This window comes from Schistocerca americana, chromosome 1, assembly GCF_021461395.2.
Source record: "Schistocerca americana isolate TAMUIC-IGC-003095 chromosome 1, iqSchAmer2.1, whole genome shotgun sequence".
NCBI lineage: Eukaryota > Metazoa > Arthropoda > Insecta > Orthoptera > Acrididae > Schistocerca > Schistocerca americana.
In genome coordinates this window covers 856,066,139-856,090,734 of record NC_060119.1, presented here as the reverse complement: position 1 = coordinate 856,090,734, position 24,596 = coordinate 856,066,139, and the positions used below count along the sequence as shown (strand labels likewise).

The 24,596-nt window shown below is 44.0% G+C and overlaps 1 protein-coding gene across 1 annotated transcript in view; it reads left to right on the top strand.

Moving 5' to 3' along the window:
• LOC124594668 (sodium channel protein Nach-like) overlaps window positions 1-24,596 on the top strand; it is a 104,218-nt gene that overhangs the window by 43,774 nt on the left and 35,848 nt on the right. Inside the window, 4 exon segments of the mRNA XM_047133039.1 lie at window positions 1,563-1,708; window positions 2,876-2,903; window positions 5,202-5,309; window positions 18,294-18,579. Coding sequence (XP_046988995.1) covers window positions 1,563-1,708; window positions 2,876-2,903; window positions 5,202-5,309; window positions 18,294-18,579 — 568 coding nt within the window.

The following is a 24,596-nucleotide window of genomic DNA, read 5'->3' as shown; positions in this document are numbered from 1 at the left end:
ATACAACCTTCTTTTATGATTCTTGAACCAAGTGTTAGCTATGATTAAGTTATGCTCTGTGCAAAATTCTATAAGGCGGCTTCCTCTTTCATTTCTTCCCCCAAATCCATATTCACCTACTATGTTTCCTTCTCTCCATTTTCCTACTGACGAATTCCAGTCACCCATGACTATTAAATTTTCGTTTCCCTTCACTACCTGAATAATTTCTTTTACCTCGTCATACATTTCATCAATTTCTTCATCATCTGCAGAGCTAGTTGCCATATAAACTTGAACTACTGTAGTAGGCATGGGCTTTGTGTCTATCTTGGCCACAATAATGCGTTCACTATGCTGTTTGTAGTAGCTAACTCGCACTCCTATTTTTTTATTCATTATTAAACCTACTCCTGCATTACCCCTATTTGATTTTGTATTTATAACCCTGTAATCACCTGACCAAAAGTCTTGTTCCTCCTGCCACCGAACTTCACTAATTCCCACTATATCTAACTTCAACCTATCCATTTCCCTTTTTAAATTTTCTAACCTACCTGCCCGATTAAGGGATCCGACATTCCACGCTCCGATCTGTAGAATGCCAGTTTTCTTTCCCCTGATAACGACGTCCTCTTGAGTAGTCCCCGCCCGGAGATCCGAATGGGGGACTATTTTACCCAAGAGGACGCCATCATCATTTAACCATACAGTGAAGCTGCATGCCCTCGGGAAAAATTACGGCTGTAGTTTCCCCTTGCTTTCAGCCGTTCGCAGTACCAGCACAGCAAGGCCGTTTTGGTTAATGTTACAAGGCCAGATCAGTCAATCATCCAGACTGTCGCCCCTGCAACTACTGAAAAGGCTGCTGCCCCTCTTCAGGAACCACATGTTTGTCTGGCCTCTCAACAGATACCCCTCCGTTGTGGTTGCACCTACGGTACGGCCATCTGTATCGCTGAGGCACGCAAGCCTCCCCACCAACGGCAAGGTCCATGGTTCATGGGGGGGGGGGGGGGGGGGGGAAGCAAATTATTTCTTGCAGCGTCTCTCAGTGTAGATCGTCGAGCATTCATGTGCTGACTGGAGGAATCCGTAGCTACTCATGCAATTCCCATTTAAATTTTTAACCCTTCCTCTACTACAATTCGGCAGAGTTAAGAATCTGACGAAGAAAATGCAAGAATCAGATAGCCTGTTCTTCCCTGACTTACCATCTTTGAAGGTGAAGTAAATCTGTGGCAATTTCATTTTAAAACGCTATGGCAGGGTACCCCTAAAAGCGCTGCGGTCATAATTGATTTCAGTGAATGAGTGCCGTTTCCGTATATCACCGTATCTTCCTGCCATTTTCATTTTGTTGATGGTTAATTTGTTACATAACATTTAAATAACTTGCATAGACGAAGTCCAATGGAACATAAGTATTGTCATAATATTTAGCAGATACTGTATTTACTTAGTGATTCTTGCTAGTAAGTGTAGGAAACAAAGAGACGAGATGCAATAATGTCGATATCGATTCATAGCCGTAGGCATGAGAACTATGACCGGCGAGGAAAGTCTGCTTGTGACTGTGGCAGGTGGCGCCTACGTGCGAAGACCTGCTGGTTCGCTGCTCGTGGCAGGGCCGCCTCCACAACTGCTCGCAGCTGTTCAAGACCAGGAAGACCATGGAGGGCTTCTGCTGCGCGTTCAACTACGTGCGCGGCAGCGACGACTTCATCAGGTGACCCTACTTCTCACGCAGTAAAACTCGCCAATCAGGCATAGTAGTAATACTAGCCGAATAAAGAGAAGGATGAGTCAGCTGAACACGGTCCCATCTACTGTAACATCAAACAGTATTTAATTTGAGTACTCAAATCACTGAAGGCATTTTAAATCTGTCTGTGCACCTACAAGAAAATGCTTATTTTTGTCACAAAAATCTTTCGGTTTATGCGTGTAAAATATCATCAGTGAAAATGACCTCAGTTTAAATTGCTTTGCCGGCCGGAGTGGCCGAGCGGTTCTAGGCGCTTCAGTCTGGAACCGCGCGACTGCTACGGTCGCAGGTTCGAATTCTGCCTCGGGCATGGATGGGTGTGATGTCCTTAGGATAGGTAGGTATAAGTAGTTCTAAGTTCTAGGGGACTGATGACCTCAGAAGTTAAGTCCCATAGTGCTCAGAGCCATTTGAACCATTTAACTTGCTTCCTAGATCTAAAACAGTTCGTTTTGAAATTTGTTGATTTTGCTTACGGTATGTTGTGTCCGATTTTCACTCGCCTCAGGAAATGTCGTCTGCTTGCACAAAAATACCAGTATACTGTTTCTTATAGTTGCACAAACGGATGTACATTACGGCCAATAATTTTAAAACAGCTGCCTACAATGTAGCCACACAAATGAATATTCTGATTTTTGAAGTCTAGCAATGACAAAATGCACGTCTAAACACCAGTCATTATGAGTTAGAAATTTTTCGTGTACCTGCTCAGCTGTAAGTAACAAAAGCTGTCAGAACACAAGTTGTTTCCTGTATGTCCGCTTATAGCTCGTTAGTTTACGTAGTTAATACAGTTAGAACAAGAAGTTTGCCGTTCTTAATAAGAGTGGTTTTGGCGTAATGATTAAAGCCAGTTGAGCAACATAAAAACTCGCCAGTTTAAACTACATTCAAGAGTTCATTTTGCTTTATCAACTTTTACACATACCTCATTTCTGTGAAACTACCGTTATGAATTCTGAGCGGCAGACGTATATGTGTCGACAAAACTCTAACATCAACAGTCGGCATAAGTGTGCGACAATCCATTCTTTTTGTTTGATTACTGTGTGGCATTTCTGTCCGAAGTGAATGTAGTTCTCCATTTATTTTTTAGCATGTTAATTAGCTCTGAAGTTTGACCAGCGGGAATTGAGATTATTCAAACGTAAATGCCAGTCAAAGTTTTAACCAGCTCAACTTCTGTATCTGTGTTGTTAGCAGTTATAGAAAACGTGGAGCGCGCAGCATACACCAAACAAAAAACTCACATATTTTTATGTCATCAGCAGTTCTTACTATGCATTGTCACACGCTCAAGTTACGTAAATTAATTTAGGGGGTTAATGATGTTTTACCATCTTAGTTTACCAGTATGTTTAAGTTCGTTAATACGTCCCACACTTTTCGGAGAAACACAAGCATCCAACAAGACTGTTTTAATATTCAGTAGTTCGCCTGTTTCAGTATTTCTCTTTAATTTCCCCTTTTACAGTACACACATACGAGCAATCACGACAAGTGGCAAGCGTTTAAGTGAATTGTACGCGTGAGATTTGTGTTTGTAGAATCAGTACACTATTTTCCGTTGTGCGGTAAAGCTGCAAAGTTAATTTGTCCTTCCACTATATCTTACCCAGAAGAAGCGATATTGTTATCGAACATGCTGCCTATTAGCGCAAGGAAAAGCTTTCTGTTACCCACTTTCGTTCTTGACATAAACGTTTTCTGGTTATGGTACCGCGTCGCTGTGTAAAAAACTGCACCGGAGACACCAACGTTTCGGCCACGGTTACAGTCGGCAGTAGACGCTGAAGAAGGCCACTGTAACCCTGGTCGAAGCGTTCGTTTCTCCAGTGCAGCTTTTTGCATTATCACGCGGTACCATACTCAAAAAACTTTAATATCAATTGACACTACCCGTGGACGTCTCAGCAGTTATAGTTTCACTAGTGATAAAAACTCACAACCGGCGAAAGGCACCCAACTTATCGATATGTAGGATGCGCCGACTACTTTCAGTTTTAGAAAATGGAAGACTCGCCTCAATAGGCGACACACCCATCAGTTCCGAAATAGATATGAGTGCGAGGAGCGTTCAATAAGTAACGCAACACATTTTTTCGATTGAAAAAATGCAGAATTTGTTGTGGGATATCGTGGGGTATTCCCGTTTCACCTGCTGTAGTTGCATGAAGTTCCGATTCGTGGCGGCGCTATACGTAGCCTTCAAAATGGCGTCCGTAACGAAGCAGAGCAGAGAACTGTCATTGAGCTTCTTATGGGGGAAAACCAGAGCATCGCAGATAGTCATAGGTGCTTGCAGAATGTCTACGGAGACCCAGCAGTGAACAAAAGCACGATGAATCGTCGGGCGAGGCGTCTGCCAACATTGCAACGCGGTCGCTCAAACATGTCCCATCTCCTGCGTACCGGCCGGCCACAAACAGCTGTGACTCCCGCAATGTTGGAACGTGCGGACACACTCTTTCTAGATGATCGACGGATCGCAATCAAACACGTCGCTGCTCAACTGGACGTCTCTGTTGGTAGTGCTGACACACTCATCCACCAACTGTGGTACTCAAAGGTGTGTGGCCGCTGGGTTCCTCGCCTCCAAACCGAGGACTAGAGAGCAAACAGTCAAGCCCAACGAAGGTTGCATTCCACGTGGATGCTGGGGACGTTACTGATACAGCAAGACGTTGCCCCCGACATCGACTAGTGCAGTGGTGCCACGAGGGCATGCAGGCCCTAACAGTAAGGTGCCGTAAGGCCGTTGTGTTGAACGGAGATTATGTTGAGAAATACGGTTTTGTAGCCAAGAGAGTGGGGAATAAAAAAATGTCTTGCATTACTTATCGAACGCCCCTCGTATAAAGATGGGAGTTTAAAACAATATACCAGTAGCGGATGTGTACTGGGTCATCACGCCACTGTGTAGGCCCGACGAACGTCGTGAAAACTAAGGTGCAGTAAAATAATTTTATTGCCACTCAATTGTTGCTTGTTCCTAAATAGATTTCGAGATATTGCACGAAGTATGGTAATAAAAATGGTCTTATACAAGATTTAACCTAAATCGTAATATCAAGTTTTCCGATTTAAGTAGCACAAATAACACAGAAGTTCCCTGAGAACACATTCTGTCTGTTATTGCCTTCCGCCGCTTCCTCCTCCTCTCCCGCTCGATCCCACTATGTACATAATGGTTAAAATGGCTCTGAGCACTATGGGACTTAACATCTGTGGTCATCAGTCCCCTAGAACTTAGAACTACTTAAACCTAACTAACCTAAGGACATCACACACATCCATGCCCGAGGCAGGATTCGAACCTGCGACCGTAGCAGTCGCGCGGTTCCGGACTGAGCGCCTTAACCGCGAGACCACCGCGGCCGGCCCACTACATCTTCTTTTCTGTTGCAGCCCAGAGGATATACAAAGACACCAAAGAGACAGAGAGGACGAGCCGGGGATTAAAGTGGACTCACCGGGCTACGAAATGGGACTAACAGTTCTCGTGAACGACAACTTCTCCGACTATTTCTACCCACTGATTTCGTCATCAGGCACCAAGGTAATGCTTACTTCCTGCCAACACACCTCTTGTATGGCTATAATGAAATTTTGTGACAAGTTAAAACTGTATTTTGGACCAAGATTTGAGAATGGACGGGTGCCTTACGATGAAATTTTTCTTACCGCCTCAGAAACTCTCCTTCGATCGTTACTGCCCTAGCACACCTGGGAAAGAGGATACTGCGCAGAATGGCTTATTTACAGCCTAAGGATGCTTCTGACTAGTGCTCGGTTTTTATGGGCGTCATGAACAGCCCTGACTTTTGGCCACTCCAATCAATTCCAAATGTATGCATGTTTACTTCAGAAATGGCCGAGTACACCGAACTTCCGAATTAAGTTTCTGAAGTTGCCTATGACAGCAACCATAAAAGTGCGACACGAGGGCGCGATCAGCCGATAAAGTAATGGAACGCATTCGGCAAACGTTCGAATTGTACGTTTCCTAAACACTCAGCCGCGTGGTTTCCGTTACTGTGTTATTGCCAACCCGTCGCTGCTTCATAAATATTGTTTCAACTTCTCCCCTCTTTCGGCCGTTGACTTGTATTGGCGGGCCAATTAGTAGTGGAGAATGTTATACCTTGAAACCAGTTTCAAACTTACGCCTCCAATCACCCCAATATTAGAAGTTTAATATATTTTATTATTCCATTTTTAAATGTAGCATTCACTTGTTGTGTGCTGCAGTATTTTTATGGAATTAAAAAATTATTCCGCAGAAGTAAGGTATTTCCAAAAGTGTAAAAGAGCTCCAAGGTACAACATGATCGTGTACCGGGTGGTTGTAATTAAACAGGCGGTGTTCGGAGTGCTACAGTGGGGGCTGTATACATAGCAGGATGCTGTAACTTCGTAGGGATACTCATTAATCGACGCGCTCGCGGAATAGGCTAAAAGAAATAATAGTTCCACTTCCTATCACCAGGTGAAAGAATGGCGCTGTAAGCAATCAATGTGATGTTGGTGCAGGAAAAGGGGAGGAGCGATCAAACACATAGCGGTGGTTCTGGCGCGTTTATTAGGATATGGTCATAAGTTACAACATGTGTTCAATATCGTCTCTAGACCCAGCAACATACTGCATCCGCAACAGCATGGTCGACTGTTGCTATCAGAATACCCAGGGTAATCAGAGCAATGTGTCGTATGCTTTCATGCATATCAGGAAAAATTCCGTAAAAATCCCTGATAAATACGATCTTTAAGATATTGCCACAACCAGAAGTCACACGGTTTTAGGTTGGGGGAAGGCTACACGTCGTGAACTTGCCGAGAGATGATGCGGTCATAACGGAAGGTTTCTCACACCATCTTTCACCTGGCGAGGGACATGTCGTGTTGCCCCATCTTGTACGAAACTAGTGGTGTGCACACAGATGCGTTCTTGTAAAGCTGGCACCATGTGTTGCATAATGCATCCTTATAAATTGCAGATGTCATTATAAACCTAACACGCCTGCGGTAAAACAACTTTACCAGCGGTGCACGGTCTTTCTCCTCAACACCAATTGCATTTCGTACAGAAAACTTCAACAGTCTCAGTCCTTTACACAAAAAGTCACTTTAGAGAATGAATCAATATGTGTTGTGAAGCGACAGACAGCATACTGACTTCAATGCACGAAACGTTGAACATTCTGATTGCTTACAGCGCCATAATTTCAAATGGTGGCAGAAAGTGGAAGTGTTATTTTTTCAGCATACTCCACAAGCGCACCGATTAATGATGTTCCAGCATCCTGGGATGTGTACGGCCCTCACTGTAGCACTCTAAACATCTTCAGATTAGTTACAAGCACATGTTACGTAAAAAAGAATATTCTATCTAAATTTAAAGAGTTGCAATCAAGAAAATCTTGTCAGTACTGTATTTCATAGTATTATCTGAACGTTATTGCTGTGCTTTATAACAAACAGGAAGGAAAATAAGACTGAGTAATATTTTATCAAAAACTAGCTACAAGCTAAAAACATTTTGGAATAGAAGTTACTGAAAACTAACAAAAATTGTGAAGATATTAAAAAAAACTAAGTTGATTTGCAAATATCACATATTTCATCGTAGAAAACCTTTTTCTGTTTCAAGCTACAAAACAGTGCAAAATTGACAAAGTTTGGCTTGGCTGCCCACATGTTATACCATTAGCTATAAAATATACTTTTAGTGTGTTCTTTCAGCCATGTCCAAAAGACCAGACACCATTTTAGATCCTGCAGCCACTATGAATCAAGACAGAGGACTTAAAGACATTACAGGGATGAGCAAAATGCTGCGAGCAATGAGGATAAAGGGCAAGGGGCACTACGTAATTAGTGTGTAGGATAAGCTGAGAATATGGGTCTGGTGAGAGGCGTGGTGGGGTAGTCTGCACTTACGATGGCGTAATGGTCAGCGCATCTGCCTGGTAAGCAGGAAACCCAGGATCGAGTCCTGGTCTCGCACAGATTTTCAACTTTCCCAATTGATGTAAATCATGCCCACTGGCAGCTAATGTCTTTAAATACTTTGTGTCTTGGTTCATCGTGGTTGTAGGATGAAACATGGTGTCTGTTCTTTCAAATATGAGACCACATGAGTAAAGTGTTGTTATAGTGTTTTCTGTTATTAAGATTGGGAGTTCTGTTCAGGTGGTACTTTGCACAAAAACGCGAGATGTGCGAACTTTTGATAACAAATATTTGTAATGGAACTTGGCACACTGTAGACAAATTTTCAAGTTTTGTTAAACGCTACCTGGGATTCTTTTGTGGGAGTATTCTCAGACGACGGATCCTTCAACAGCTCGTCACGGCCGCTTGTGTGGCCATGTGAAAACCGGCCTCAGAGGGCACAGTGGGGTCGTAAATGCTTCTGACCACAAGGCTCCGGAACCCCGCAGAGTCAGAAGCAAAGGCTGTTGACGGAGGCTGCTCTCCCTTGGCGCCAAAAGTTTGCTGGTAACCGTCTAAATGCAAGTGGACAAATCACTGGCTGGCACTGGTAATTGTGGATGTTCTCCTTACTTTAAAAGGGGCCTTTAACTTTATTGCAAATAGGTGACAACTGGTTTTGTTCTAGCATGTCATCTGCGGAGATTTATTTCTCTCGTTCAACCGCCAGTTAATATAAAAATTAGTAACACAGACTTGGGTAAGGTGGGGGACTACCGACTGGCTAACGCTACCACTGGCTGCGTGGGCCTGTCCTGTCCTCAGACGAAGGTTAGAAAAGACGCTGGTTACTGTGACCCTGAGAGGTGCAGGCAGCTGTGCAGCGACCACATCAGGTTTGAGTAATGCTCACTGGTAGGGTACAGCACCTCAAACACTTTTCTCACTCGATGCTGTGTCTTCCCCTCAACTATCCTTTGTGGCGTAATTAATTCTTCAGGGGAGGAATTAGTGAAGGACAGAACTCAAATATTGACACCCTTGCAATGGTGTCGCCGTTTTAAATGAATAACATATAGCTGACATATTATGCATCTTGAGTGATAAGGATTTTTGCGTGTAATCACCAAAAGCAATTTTAGATTGGATATGTTTATAGCAATAAACATCTAGTTAAGATGACTTCCACGCATTCATTTCCATGAAATGATAATTAAATCAAGGCCCTAAGCTGTCGACAGGCGTTGATGTACATCACCGGGGACAGCTGAAAATGTGTGCCCCGACCGGGAATCGAAACCGGGATCTCCTGCTTACCTGGCAGAAGCTCTATCCATCTGCGCCACCGAGGGCAGAGAGGATAGTGCGACGGCAGGGATTTTTCCCTTGCACGCTCCCCGTGAGACCCACATTCCCAACTTAATGTCCACACACTACATTCGTAGTGCCCCTGCCCATAACGCTCATTACTCGCAGCAGACAATCTTACCGAGTCCCGTAAGAGTTCGGGCAATGCGTGTGTATCCAGCACAGAAGAAGAAGGTCAATGGCCGGTTAGCCTTAACTATATGAAGATGGTATCTGTTCTCCTGGACATGTCCGAAAGAACAGATACCATCTTCATACATTCATTTCCAGGTTGTTATCCGGTAGTGACGGCGTTTTAGCACTCCCTGTTGATGTAGCGCACCTTCTATATGCAGACAGCTGTCTGTGTTCGTTGTGCGACAGAACGCACAGGTGACAGTCAGCATTATTTGGATTCAGAATAGCGGTGCTAGGTCTCCAGAGATGACGTAATGGCACTATCGCTTTCCGAGCTAGAGGTAGTGTCATAAAAGGCCCCAACACATCCGTTTTTTTCATCGTGAATCGTGGCCACAAATGGCAGAAAGAAGAGAGGGCGGAAGGCGGCACCTTAGTTAACCTTCATGATAACCGAAACTAATTAGGAAACCGAGGAGTAGACAGAGGTTACATAAAACGCTATCATTAAAACATTCGTATATGAAACAAAGAACATTTATATTGCTGAAAAATGATTTCACTGAAGGAAATCCGAAAAAAAGGTCTATTATCGATACCAGCAACATGTATAAAATGAAACAGGACCTTTTATCAAATTGTACCACTTTATAGACAATCCTATAAAAATGGAAACTATTAATTACAAATTACGACAAAGTATTATCATGTAACCCACAAACTGTGTAAATTTTAAAAAAGGGCACAGCTTAGGAGGCAGTAACGGGCGCAAATAAGTGAAATACAATTTTCCATGACGTTTGGTAAGAACGTTACAGGGTTGCACAACTGGGTTGACTTGACATTTAAACAACCATAAAACTAAGGCGCAACGGCCTGAATTTTATAATTTAAAAAAGGCATAAATATGAAATGTCAGGAGGAGGCACTGCCTGTATACCTCCATTGAGAAACAAATTCTGGCACTGTAGCTGAACTTGAAATTGAATGAGTGGAAAAAAAAAATTAATATTCAGCACTGCGGCCTTTTTTTCCCCCCACGTCCCTCAAATATTCAGTAAGTAGGTCTACATGCTGCCCAGGAAAACAAATTTTCCACTGACTGTCGGTATTCTTCCTTCTCCTAAACAGAATGCCCTTAAGTATTTGGTAGTATTCCGCTACTTTAGGGTGTGCAGGATCACCCAAATAACTCTTTACCAACTTTATATTGTCATCTTGATTCTGCTCCCTTCGTAAATTTTTACAAATCTTTTTCAACTGTCCTTCCTCATCTATTTTCATCATAACTGCAAAATTACATACCCCTGTCTTATTCAACATTGGACTTTCACTTTCTTCCTCATTCTCCACACTTCTAGATAATGCATCTGCTACCACATTTTCATATCCTTCTATATATCTAATTTCTATGTCAAATTGCTGTACATACATTGCCCACAGGGTTAGTCTCTGGCGATTAAGTTTACAAGTCTGTAAGTAAGTCAAAGCCCTGTGATCGCTATGTACAGTCACTTTGTGTCACAACAAATACTGTTGAAACTTATGCAAACCGAAAACAATAGCTAAGGCTTCTTGTTCTGAAATGCAATAATTTTTCTCAGACTTCTGTAAGGACCTACTTGCAAACGCTATAGTCTTGTGAATTTCTTCTTCTCCCTCTGTATCCACTTCAAATAACTCAACAGCAATTCCATACCCACATGCATCCGCTACTAAACAAAACGGTTTTGTAAAGTCTGGGTGGTGTAGTACTTGACTATTACATAACGCTGCTTTCAGTTCTTCGAATGCTGACTGGCGCTCAGCTGCCCATTTGTACGGTACATTTTTCTTTAAAAGGTTCCTTAAACATGGAGTATTAAACTGTTGACCTGGCACAAAACGACGATAAAATCCAAATAATCCCTACATACCCTTCAAATCTCTTCTATTAGTAGGGGCCTTATATTCCCTAATTGCTTCCATTTTTCCAGGATCTGGAAGTATTCCTTCCCCACTAATAATATGTCCTAAAAACTTTAACTCTTTCTTCACAAATTCTGTCTTGTCCAACTTCAATTTCATTCCCCCTTTTTCAATAGCTTCTAAAACCTTGTCTACCAGCATGCAATGTTCATCCCAAGTAGATGTGGAAATCACATCATCAACATATAATATAATTTTTCTAAGCAGCTCATCACCTAAAACCTGTGACATTGCTCTAACAAAAGCACAAACACTTATATTTAATCCGAAAGGAACGACTTTGTACTGATAACACAGGCCTTCAAACAAGAATGCCGTGTACTTCCATGATTCTTTAGCCAGAGGCAAGTTGCAGTAACCACAAGTTACGTCCATTGATGTAAAGAATTTAGCTCCCTTAAATTTTTGCAGCAGTTCGTCAATGTTTTCGAGTCGGTCACTTTCCGGTAAAACCACCTTATTTAAAGTTCTCGCATCTAGTACCAACCTTACTGACTTATCCTTCTTGATCACTACAACTAATGGATTGTTATATACACTTACTGCTTTCTCTATTATTCCCCATTTAAGCATGCTCTGTATTAAATCCTTCACAGCTTCTTTATGTTTTTCAGCAATTGGTATTGGTTTCTTAAAAAATTGTGCACCTTCATTAACATTCAAGTTAACACTCAGTCTCTTACCAAGCCTGGCTGATCGGAGAAAACTTTTTTATGTTTGAGTAAAACATCTTTCAGCTCCCCTTTTTGAGTTTCGTCTAAACCTTGAATATCTTTAACTTTTTCCTCTATTTTATTCTCTACTAAGAGCATTTCATCAGGATCTACCTCCACTTCCTCCCCATATTCGTTATACCCTTCCAGATCTGTTCTCTTCCTACAATATCTAATCGGAATCTGCTCACCTTCCCTCTTTGAAAGCTTTCTTTTCTTAGAGAAAGGCACTATAATGTTTTCCCACTCACTTCCAGGTTTATACTGTCATTTTTAAAGTCCAGCCTCCCACTGTACTTCATTAAGAAATCAATTCCCACTAACATATCTATACTTAAGCCCTCAATAACTAGAAAGTTATGATACAACTGGTTACGATTTATACTGATAGGCAACATCACTTCATACTTTACATGATTCTTCAATTTTCCTGTGGCTACAATAATCTGGATTCCCATGAGAGGCATAATTACTAGCTCTCTTATTAGGCAAAGCATCTAACCATTGCTGACTAACAGCACACAAATCACTGCCACTATCAGCTAGGCACTGTACTTCTTCCCTTTGCAATAACAGATTGATTACTGGTCGAACTTTCTTTTCTTCCTTAACAGTGACTGCATCCTCCTCAAGCAAGTCGTGTACAATTTTACGCCTTTCGAAACCTTCCTTGTACCCAGAAATTATACAAATATCTACAGGATTGCTTTCACTACTCTCCCTTCCTACATTCTTTAGCCTATCCACTATGGATAGATTAAAACACTTCTGCAAATCTGCAGCTCCCTTTTCTACAGTAATTAGTTCCTCCACTAATTCTTCTACCTCATCTTCTCCTTCTACATTATTTTTACTCGGCTTACCCCCATTCTGATCATCACCGACATGAAATGCTTTCATAGCTTCCTCTAAGTCCCTATTTACTGACATCAATAATTCTTCTACCCACTTCTCATCTAGCTCCTGCAATCCCTGTATATTCGTATCTCCTCCTTCTCCCTGGCAAGATTCCTCATTCGCTCTACTGTACACTTCTCCCTCACTGCTAGATTTTACATCACTATCAACATCTTTTCCCACCAAACAACCTACAGCACAGTGCTCCTTTTGCCTGCTCCCATCTACATAGCCACCTTGTAGCATGCCTATTCTATCATCCTTCGCTTTACTACTTTCAATTGTATCATTGTCGATAATGTGGACTTCAGTTACTTTATTCTTATTGTATACAAAAGATGTGGCCAGCGGATTCAAATTACTGCTACCCGTTCTGCAAATGCCAGCCCCTTCACAAACGGGATCTAGTTTCCCGTGCCCTGTGATTCTGCTTCATTTCTGCCTTGCACCCCCAGCTGATCTCTCTCCTGAAAATCACTGTCATCATGAATTGGCGATCGCGATCTGTAAGCATGCCCCTGATCATTATCAATTGTCCTTGGAACTGGAGCATAGCGCCAACCCTTTCCTCTCCCTCCTCGGCTATTATGTGACACAACCATTCTGTTTACATTAACATTCTGACCTCTCTCAACTGTATTCTGAGGCCTAAAACTACGATTTGTCTGCTCCTCTTCCTGCATAAGCTTCTCCACCCTTTCCAAATAGCTAATAAACTTATCAACATTGTTCCTAGGAGCAGCACCTATTTTATTTCTCCAGCTTACAGGCAGCTTTCCATCTAACCCCATAATTATTTGCTCAGGCTCTAATTTGTTCGTCAAATATGACAAATTAGTCACCCATCTTAAAGCAAATCTTTTTATATTCTCTTTCTTGGGATTGAACTTTTCCCCAGCCCAGAAGCTGTTTTGCAATTCTATTTGCTTTTGCTTGCACCAATATTCTTTGAAAAACGCTTCTTTAAACTGCTCTAACGTCTCATATTGTTCCGTTGCAGTCGTTCCCCATATCCTAGCCTCACCCAAAAACTTCAACGTTACGAAACCAATCTTCTGTCGGTCACTCCACATACTAGGCAAAACATTTTCAAAGTCGTTCTAAAACTCTTTCGGATGAACATTTCCAGCTGGAGCAAAACGAAGAAACTGTCTGTTTGTAATATAAGACACTTCAGCAGTTTCCGTCACCATACCACTGTTCACACCGTTAGCACCCAATCTAATATTACGTTCCACTTTGTTTAGTCTACTGTCATGCTCATTTGATTTAAGGGTTATTTGTTCAGTTTTGTTAGTAATTTCTTCTACACCACTCACAACCGCATTCACTCGTTCTCCAAACAATTTTCATTCACAGATTCAATTTTTCTATTTAAATTTCCATGTGCAGATTGACACATAGATTCTACTGATGTCAGATTTGACTTGACTTGACCTACTTCTTTTCTTATCTGATCTATTTTCTGTTTGCTTCCAATAGCAACCTTCCTAACCAGCTCTGTTAATTCACTTTTTACATTTTCTGAAGACTTTTCACACCTACTTTCTGCATCTGAAATTCTCTTATTTACGTGAGTATCAAACACCTGCAAATCTGTCCTCCACATCTTCTTAAGCTCAACAGCCTGTTCTATTTTGTCATTAATTTCAGTCTTAAACTGTTTCAGGTCATTAGCTAGCTTGATAATACTACCAGACTGTTTTTCAACTTTCTGATCTAACTTCCTAAATTTTTGTTTTACCTCAGTGAAATTCTGATTAATATTACTGAAATTTTGATTCATATTCGTCATTAAAGCTGCAAACATATCTTGTAAATTTACTGGTTTGTTTTCCTCTTGCACAATTTTTTGTTCAGCTAATTGTACAGGCATAATGCCAAATTTGGTATCTGTTCTGTCAGCCTCCTCACTCACATTAACACTACTGACATCAAACTAACTATTAATACTGAAATCATTCAACTGACTATCGTCAAGATTTAAACTGTCACCCATACCAGAATCGGTCGGAACATTATGTTCCACTTCCATCTTTACAACTGGAGATACCTGAGGCACATCGTTACTTGATACCTCCATATTAACGGTATCCCCTACTTGCTTTTGTTCAGGAGTACTTGCCTGACTAGCACTCACATCAAACTGACTTACATTGCCCTCTCTCACAATCACAGAATTACCATTCCCATCCATACTAGCAAGTCTGTTTACACATGCAAATAATACACTATATAAACTTAGCTTATATTTCTTCGTCCGACGTCGTCGCAGCGTGTTGAAAACAGCAATCTGCCTTTCTCCCCGCGGTGTACCAGATTCAGGGCCCCCACGCGCTGCCACTGCGATGGAAGCTGCTGCGCCTTGCTGTCCGCTTACTGTGCCATCTGTTGCTCAGTGGACCAATTCTACGCTGCGCCTTCAGTCCCGTAGCATCCAGTTCGCTATAAAATCTCCATTCCACAGGTTCTCTCCTCGTTGCATCTCAAAACGTATGTTCGTCTTCACAGATATATCTCACTCGCACCTACAGTCACTGTTGCAAAGTTGCTTATTGACCGTTCCTCTTGATCACGAATTCGGTTCCTACAGCTTTATAGTTCCCGGCCGATGCACCATGTGCGGCGCGGCACTTTACTTTTTGCCGCCCTGCCAGTGTCCAGCAATGTTCATTTGTCTAGCTAAAAGCTGTAGTAGAAAATACTAGACCACTACTGTCTATTGCAGGTCGCAACATACATAGAGTTATCCGGTAAATGGGATGTGGCTAGCTACTGAAATAAAAGTTTTAACTTGGCAATATAAATTTTCAGGTGTATTTTTACGATAAAGATCACAGTTAATACAGCCAAGTCCGTACTAAGTGGCAACACAATGTTATGTTCACACGCACACCATAATCACAAACGTAGCCAGTTTATGATATATACACACCCGTTACCGAAGTTAATGGAGTTCACCTGATCGTTTAGTTATGAAAATGCTGGCACAAATGTTGTGCACTCTACTCTACACGTAATACCTGTTCCAGCCTTAGATCGCACAACACGTCATGTGGTTTTAACAAACAGTCAAAAGCAATAATTTTGATATTCCGTCCGAAATCCTACACGACTTCCACTATACCTTTCACTTAAATAAACTTTGTACTACTTCGGGAACTCGTAATTAGCATTTCTCCGCGATTTTACGGTACTTCCGTCGGAGCTGCTTTCAATGAGATCGAACCCTCAGCCCCGACCCCGACCCCGACCCCGACCCCCCCCCCCCCCCCCCCCCCCCCCCACAGGCCGTGGATGTTAACAGCGTATGTGAGCACCACGGTTGATTGTGCATGCTCTGCAACGTACTCCGATGCTGGCCACAAGCTTGGTATGGAGTTCTTGTGGTAGGACGTTCCATTCCTCCACCAACACGATTGATAAGTGCTAGATGATCGCTGGAGCATGTGGGCATGCTCTAGTACGTCTCCCCTACGCAAACCGCACGTGTTCTATGGCATTTAGTATGAGGAACGGGCAGGCCAATCGATTCACCGAATATTCTCTCGTTCTGAGCCCTCCTCCACCCGCGCAGTTCGACGCGGTCGTGCATTGTCACCCACAAAAATGAAGTCAGGGCTGAATGCACCCCTGAAAAGACGAACGTGGGGAAGCAGTACAGTTTCAGAATAACGATGACCGGTGAGTATACAGCGTTCAAAGAATTGGCGGTCAGCCACACCCACGCAACGTTACGCCTCCTCACAGCGTAACACCTGGACCTCCAAAACGAAAATGCTGGATGTAACGTCAGATGACGAGAGAGGGGAACATTTAATGCATCCTTACGCATGAGCTTTTTTTGGTGGATGCATTCGGTCGTGGTCGTCATATTTATGGATGACAACAACCGACCACATCGAACTGTGCAAGCTCTTCGCACGAGCGAATATGGTCTGTCAGTTCCCCCAAGTTAAGTCCACTGATATATACTTATATGGATATGTCTGAAAGAAAAGACACCATTGATGACTTGCAGCCGTCTAGAACGAAATTAAAATTATACATGAATAGCTTCAGCTGCTGACGGGCGTTGATATATATCAACAGGGACAGCTGAGAATGTGTGCCTCGACCGGGACTCGAACCTCGGATCTCCTGCTTACATGGCAGACGCTCTATCCATCTGAGCCAGCGAGGGCAAGGAGGATAGTGCGACTTCAGGGACTATGTCGCACACGCCTCCCGTGAGACCCACATTCTCACCTTATATGTCCGCACACTACATTCATAGTTTTCCTACCCAACAGACTCATTCAAATGGTTCAAATGGCTCTGAGCACTATGGGACTCAACTGCTGAGGTCATTAGTCCCCTAGAACTTCGAACTAGTTAAACCTAACTAACCTAAGGACATCACAAACATCCATGCCCGAGGCAGGATTCGAAGCTGCGACCGTAGCGGTCTTGCGGTTCCAGACTGCAGCGCCTTTAACCGCACGGCCACTTCGGCCGGCAAAAGACTCATTACTCGTGGAAGACATTCTTACCAAGTCCCGTAAGAGTTCGGGTAATATGTGTGCATCCGCACAAGAGGACAAGGTCATGGCCGGCATTGCCAGAACTATATACTTATATGGATATGGTGTCTGTTCTATTACCCGAACTCTTACGAGACTTGGTAACAATGTTTTCCACGAGTAATGAGTGTGTTGGGTAGGGACACTATGAATGTAGTGTGTGGACATATAAGGTGAGAATGTGGGTCTCGCGGGAGGCATGCGCGAGATAGTCCCTGCAGTCGCACTGTCCTCTGTGCTCTCGGTGGCTCAGATGGATAGAGCGTCTGCCATATAAGCAGGAGATCCCGGGTTCGAGTCTCGGTTGGGGCACACATTTTCACCTGTCCCCTTTGATGTGTATCAACGCCCATCAGCAACTGAAGGTATTAATATATAATTGTAATTAAATCCACCGAGCACGTGTGGAATGCGATGGGAGGACGTAGTCCAGCACGTCCACATTCTCCAACGACCGTCCAGCACTTACCGACTGCACTGGTCGAGGAGGGGAACGCCCTGCCAGAAGAAGAACATAGCAGCCTTGTCGCCAACATGGGAACACGTTGCAGAGCATGCGTTACCGTCTGTGGTGATCACACATACTAAGAAAATCCACGTCTCGCCGTTTGTAATGTCTAATTGTATAGGGGAGCATCATAAATCGCGATGACTTCATTGTAATTATTGTCTTTGAATAAAAGTGTTACTTCTGTTCGCCTCACTGCGTATTTGTTTCAGTTACCTTCTGTACAAACTTTAGTAGCTTTTTCTATGCCTGATCCAAGCTTCATGAAGCTATGTTACTTGTCTGTGACACGTCTCGTCCGTAAGATTTGAACACCACTGTATTGATTTATTTCAGCTTCGTAAGCATAATATTCCTCTCACTGAACTAAGGGCACACATGGAGCTGGAGCACCACTTTTCCGGACATTTTACGTGTATCGTGTGAAGTGGGTTTTGGACAGAGTGGTGCAGGCGAGGCGGCCGCATCGTGCGCAGGTGCTGGTGTTCAACCCGCGCGACTACCCGGACACGCCGAGCGGCAGCCTGACGGAGAAGCTGGTGCCGCCGGGCAGCGAGGTGTTCCTGCGGCTGGGCGCCACCAGCACGTGGAGCACGGAGAGCGTGCGCGGCTACAGCCAGCAGCGGCGCGGCTGCCTCTTCCAGAGCGAGCTGGCCGACCTCTTCGCCGGCTACTACTCCTACAGCGACTGCCTCATGAACTGCCGCATCAGCAGCATCGCCGCGCTCTGCGACTGCGTGCCCTTCTACTTCCCTAGCAGGGGTCAGTGCCAGGCACCTCTACTGATCTTCCCACCACTGTTGTCCGGACACTGAATTGATGGGGCTCTCCGCGCTACTCTGCCCTGTGCGAGCCTCTTCATCTCTGCATAGGCACTGCAACCTGCACACATTTGAACCTGTGTTGCTTGAGGCTTTCCCAACTGACACGTTGTATATATGGTTCTCGGGCGAGACGTCGGATGTCGTAGTGAAAACTCCACAAAATTTCGTCAGCGCAACTGGCCGACATCTTCAGGTGCGACAAACACACTGCTAAGGCAAGAACAGAGCTACCTATTTATGCCAGTCTTGGGTAGGAAGTGCGCATCAGTGGAGGCGCCAAATTCGATGGCCAATAGCGACGATATGAACCGATAGCTGGAAGGGCAGCAACGCCACCTACAGGATGAAGAACCAAAGACTTCGGCGCACGCGCGGAGGTTGCTGCCGCTGCTCTGCGCTGTCATCGGCCGCCCCATCGACCTCTGTCGGAATCCGCAAGCAAAAGTGCGCGTCCACGTAGGCGCCTTGATTATCCTCCCGTTGTCAACAGAACGTGCCACTTTCCAACAAAATGGATACTCCGAACAGGAGATTCGCCGTGCCTTACAACCGAAGCGGATTACCCAACATCAGGAAGTGGAAGAAGGCGAAGAACAAAGGGGAATGGTCATCTTGCCATACATCGGCGGTGTCTCTTCAAAAACAGGAAGATTATTGAAGAGGCATATAGTTAAATGTGTCTTTCGTCCGCCGGCAAAACTCAGAGCTCTCTTGGGCTCATCTAAGGACAGCCTTGGCCTAAGAAGACCCGGTGTTTACGAGATTCCTTGTAGCTGCGGCATGTCGTACATCGGACAAACTTGTCGCACTGAACACCGACGCTACACTCGTCTGGAGCAACCAGAAAAGTCTGCAGTGGCCGAGCATTGTCTCAGGACAGGCCATTCTATGAATTATCATCTTACAAAAATTCTCGCATCGACGAGTTCGCACTGGGACAGTGTTATTAAGGAAGCAGTGGAAATACGTAGCTCGACGAATCTTGTAAACAGAGACACGGGCTTTCAGCTTAGTACAGCTTGGGATCCAGCACTGGCCATATTGAAGTCGCTTCGAGCAGAGAGGAGTACTATTGGTCATAAAACGGATGACGATTCGCCACCAACATAAATATTCTGTTGACAACGGGAGGATAATCAAGGCGCCTACGAGGACGCGCACTTTTGCTTGCGGATTCCGACAGAGGTGGACGATGACAGCGCAGAGTAACAGCGGCAGCCTCCGCGCTTGGGGCTTCCGACAGAGGTCGCTGGGGCGGCCGATGGCAGCGCAGAGCAGCGGCGGCAACCTCCGCGCGTGCGCCGAAGTCTTTGGTTCTTCATCCTGTAGGTGGCGTTGCTGCCCTTCCAGCTATCGGTTCATATCGTCGCTATTGGCCATCGAATTTGGCGCCTCCACGCATGCACAGTCCTGCCCAAGACTGGCATAAATAGGGAGCTCTGGTCTTGCCTTAGCAGTGTGTTTGCCGCACCTGAAGATGTCGGCCAGTTGCGCTGACGAACTATTGTGGAGTTTTCACTACGGCATCCGACGTCTCGCCCGAGAACCATATATACACATTTGAACTTGCTTACCGCGTTCATGTTTACGTCTACACTTACCATTTCTATCCCCCACACTTTCCTCCATTACCAAACTGACTATTCGTTGATGCCTCGGCATATGTCATGTCAACTGATCCCTTTTGTCGAATCGCGCCATAAATTTCTCTTTTCCCCATTTCGATTCAGTAACTCACCATTAGTTATTCGATCTACCAATCCTGGGCAGAGGAAACATTCGAAGGGGTAAGTGGCTGGGAATTGACAGGTCGTAATTACTTACCAAGTTTGAAAACGTTTATTAATACCGCAATCCAGCGAACTAGAGCGTGTGAGCATAATACAAACAGAAGAAAAGATCATTTGCACTCAGGTCGAACAAATACACATGGATATCTTAAACAAAGTGTCAACCTGGTAAAATTCCTGGCCCTTAACTCAACACAAACAGTACAGCACAAGGTAAATCAACAAGCCTACAACTAAATAATTACACAAGCTAGATGGTACAGTAATTGGATACGCAGCTCGGTACTTCAGGATACAATTTACTAATAAAATACGAATGAGAACTGACACAAAAACATCTACAGCGAACGTTAATTCTGCCAATCAGCTAAAGGTAGCATGAATTAGACAATTTAAACAACATTGAAGGTCTAGATTGTGCTTGACTATAGGAAAGATAGACAGATCCAGCAAAATCAAGCACTAAACCGACCGATCAGACGTAAAGAATCATCCATTGAAACACCGCTTAGCAATAGTGTAAGAGCACCCCTTCCCTGTCCGGCCCCGGTAGCTGCGTGGTCAGCGTGACAGACTCAATCCTAAGGTCCCGGGTTCGATTCCCGGCTTGGTCGGAGATTTTCTCCGTTCAGGGACTGGGTGTTGTGTTGTCCTAATCATTATCATTTCATCCCCATCGACGCGCAGGTCGCCAAGTGGCGTCAACTCGAAAGACCTGCACCAGGCGAACGGTCTACCCGACGGGAGGCCATAGCCACACGACATTTCATTTCATTTACTCCTTCCCTGATCCCAGGGTCTAATCCACACAGATCAGCAAATCACATATATTTCAGCCAAACATACTCAGGCCTTTCGACAGCCCCGCCATTGGGACAATAGTAAACAGAAAAGCATGGGACCCTCCAACAGTTAGCACAACATGAAAGTGAATAGCAACCAGTCCGCAAGCGAATGCTCAACCGATGTTTTGTCGAGCCCGACCAGTAAGACACTTTTCTTGCGCAGTACCATTGAAGATTACACACCACAGCTAGAATCCACCTTCGTACCGTCAGCACGGCCTCTCCTGGAGCCAAGACGCCAGTCGCCATCCGCCCGCCCAAGACACGAACCCACTCCCGCATGTTCAGAACAATATAATATTATCCATTTTCAGAATGTGAGGTAGGGATTGATACATTTTGACAGTAATAACTGGTAGCATTTAGCTGTTTTATGTACTACACCCAAATCAACAGAGCCTTCCAAGAGAGTATGCGCTCATCATCAGGTTGTCAAATTCAGTTGATGGGGATGAAACAGTAAAAAGTAACCCAACACATTTTCGGCGTTAGCAAAATAAAATGAAATAAAAACGCATTGGTCTTTGAGTCCTCGTCTTATATTAAAGCCGTCGACCTCAGCTGACAGTCGTGAAAGGCATCAGTTTATCCACCTTTCATGCTGTTATGATCATTGTAATTTCACTGGGCTCGACAGAGTGCTTTTTCTTAGGGTATTTTTCCGTGTAATCATGCCAGGGAGAGAGATACCGTCGAGAATCAAATTAATTGATATTCTTATTTCAATTCTGATTATGTTTGATATCAGCGTACCATGCACCACACTATCCATATTACTAAAGCCTTATGATACATGAATGTGTGAATGATTGAAATCACGTGTACATTAGTAAAATGTGTACAGGTTGCGATTTTTGCTGTGTTTGGCAGTCGCGATCTAGGTCTGGTGAGTATGATATACAGCCACTGTACTCACGTGAATCGAATATTTTGGATCGGAGTTCGTTTTGTTTTTCGCCTTAGTCCCTGAATTCACCAACCGAATCACATGCCTTCACGTGTGCAAATTTTGACAACGTAATTTCTGCTAGGGCTGACTCTGTCTTCACGATTCACTTCATACCTCGTGATCTAAGTAAATTTCGCGTATATATTGATGGGTCATAAGTCATGTTTGACGACGCTTTTATGAGAATTATAGAGTTTTTTCGAATTTAACTAGCCCTGGTGAACTTGCCTTCTAATATCTGCTTTTCCATCTGTACCGAATATCTTGATCTTTTTGGTTGAGCACATGAGCATGTGTGGTCGTTTTCTCTGATGACATGATCCTTGCTGAATAAATGGTGATTAAAGATGTTGTAAGGAACGCATCCCTACTAAGGAACTGGATAATTTTATGTTAAATGTTTGCTGAAGTCGAGGAATGCATTCCTCTTAACATAAGTCAATTATCATTCTAGTTAGTTCAGTAGATTTTCCCCTTATGTGCATTCCAGCACTCCATTCTGTCTCCTGTGCTCATTAACCATAGTTGCCGTGTATGATAAATGCACTAGAAAATAAAAAGCAAAATTTGTTCCCTGATCGTTCGTTCTGAAGTTTGGTGGTCAGAGTTCCATTGCGCATTTCATAATAAAATATTGGGCTTGTTCCAACTAAAACTCTTCCGTGGTTTCAGTCGGCTTGGCATTCTGTGGGAGAGAGGCACTTCTTTCCCAAGGTAGGAAGTTCATAGGCTCCACAAGGTCCATGTTGTATGGCGAAGGGTCGTCCTCCATTAAGAGAACTGAAATCAGTTAAAAAAGATTTTAAAAACGACAGGCGTCTTTTAGACGTTTCATGAACGCTGTAAATTTTTTGTATACTTTTTAATGTTTTAACCTGATGAGGTGAGCTTAACAACCTGATAATGTAAGCACTGTCTCTCGAAATCGGCTTTTGAGCTGTGTGTAGGACACGAAACGGTTGACTGCTACCAGCTACCACTGCGGTGATAACAAGTTCCAGTAGCTGCTGGCCAGGTCTGGACCACCACGCCACCCCACTCCTAGCCACACGAACTTGGAGCTCTGTACGTCCAGCCTGTACTCGCCTCCATTTGAAACACCCCCGTTTAAATTCCTTTATTGGGTTTTGTGTGTGATTACCGAAGCCGCCAAACAACTAATTATAATAAAAATATGACCCTGTGCTTAATGGATGAAAGGCCATCAAGTTTTCTGCTGTGGTTTCGGGGGTATTTCAATCGAGTGCGGTTGTTCTGAAACTGAATACTGGAATCATTGAATGTTTGTCTATTATTAAGGACCACAAAGGTTGCGATGTACAAACATACGTATTGTCTACTAACACACGTATTATGAGTCAGTTGCTACCTTCACCTTACACGTTTAATTATGGTTATATCTTTTATTGATTGTGGCTTTTAAGTACTTCGTCACACGCAATGATGATGGTTAACATTCACAACAATCCTAAGTGCAATCCATGGTTGTTGCTGGACGACGCGGTTGACGCGAAACACGTAATTCGGCACTTGTCACTTCGGTTTCATATCACTCGCGAATCGGTATCGGTGAAGATCCACCCCACGAAGATCAGGGGGACGCGCTCATTTGTCATACTTCGGTGAATTTGCCGTTTATTACTCACTCGACTACCATTCTTGCTCGTCTCTCCAGTACTACCTCTCATTCGACACTCTCCAGTACTACTCTGCCACCTGCAGCGTTCGACAATCGACTCCTGTCTACTATCGACCTGAGTGTCGGATACTAGCATCTATGCTTGTGGGATCACGGATCCATTACACGTTGCTCCCTTGTTACGCTACCTGGGTATCTCTCCACAGACTCCCTAATTTGTCGAATCCCGTTTTCATTGCTAACAGTAAGGTAGTAATATGGCCGTATAACTGAATAACCCCCCCCCTCCCCCCCCCCCCCCCCCATGAACCATGGACCTTGCCGTCGGTGGGGAGGCTTGCGTGCCTCAGCAACACAGATAGCTGTACAGTAGGTGCAACCACAACAGAGGGGTATCTGTTGAGAGGCCAGACAAACGTGTGGTTCCTGAAGAGGGGCAGCAGCCTTTTCAATAGTTGCAGGGGCAACAGTCTGGATGATTGACTGATCTCACCTTGTAACACTAACCAAAACGGTCTTGCTGTGCTGGTACTACGAACTGCCGTATTTTTCCCAAGGGCATGCAGCTTCGCTGTATGGTTAAATAATGATGGCGTCCTCTTGGGTAAAATATTCCGGAGGTAAAATAGTCCCCCATTCGGATATCCGGTCGAGGACTACTCAAGAGGACGTCGTTATCAGGAGAAAGAAAACTGACGTTCTGCGGATCGGAGCGTAGAATGTCATCTTATC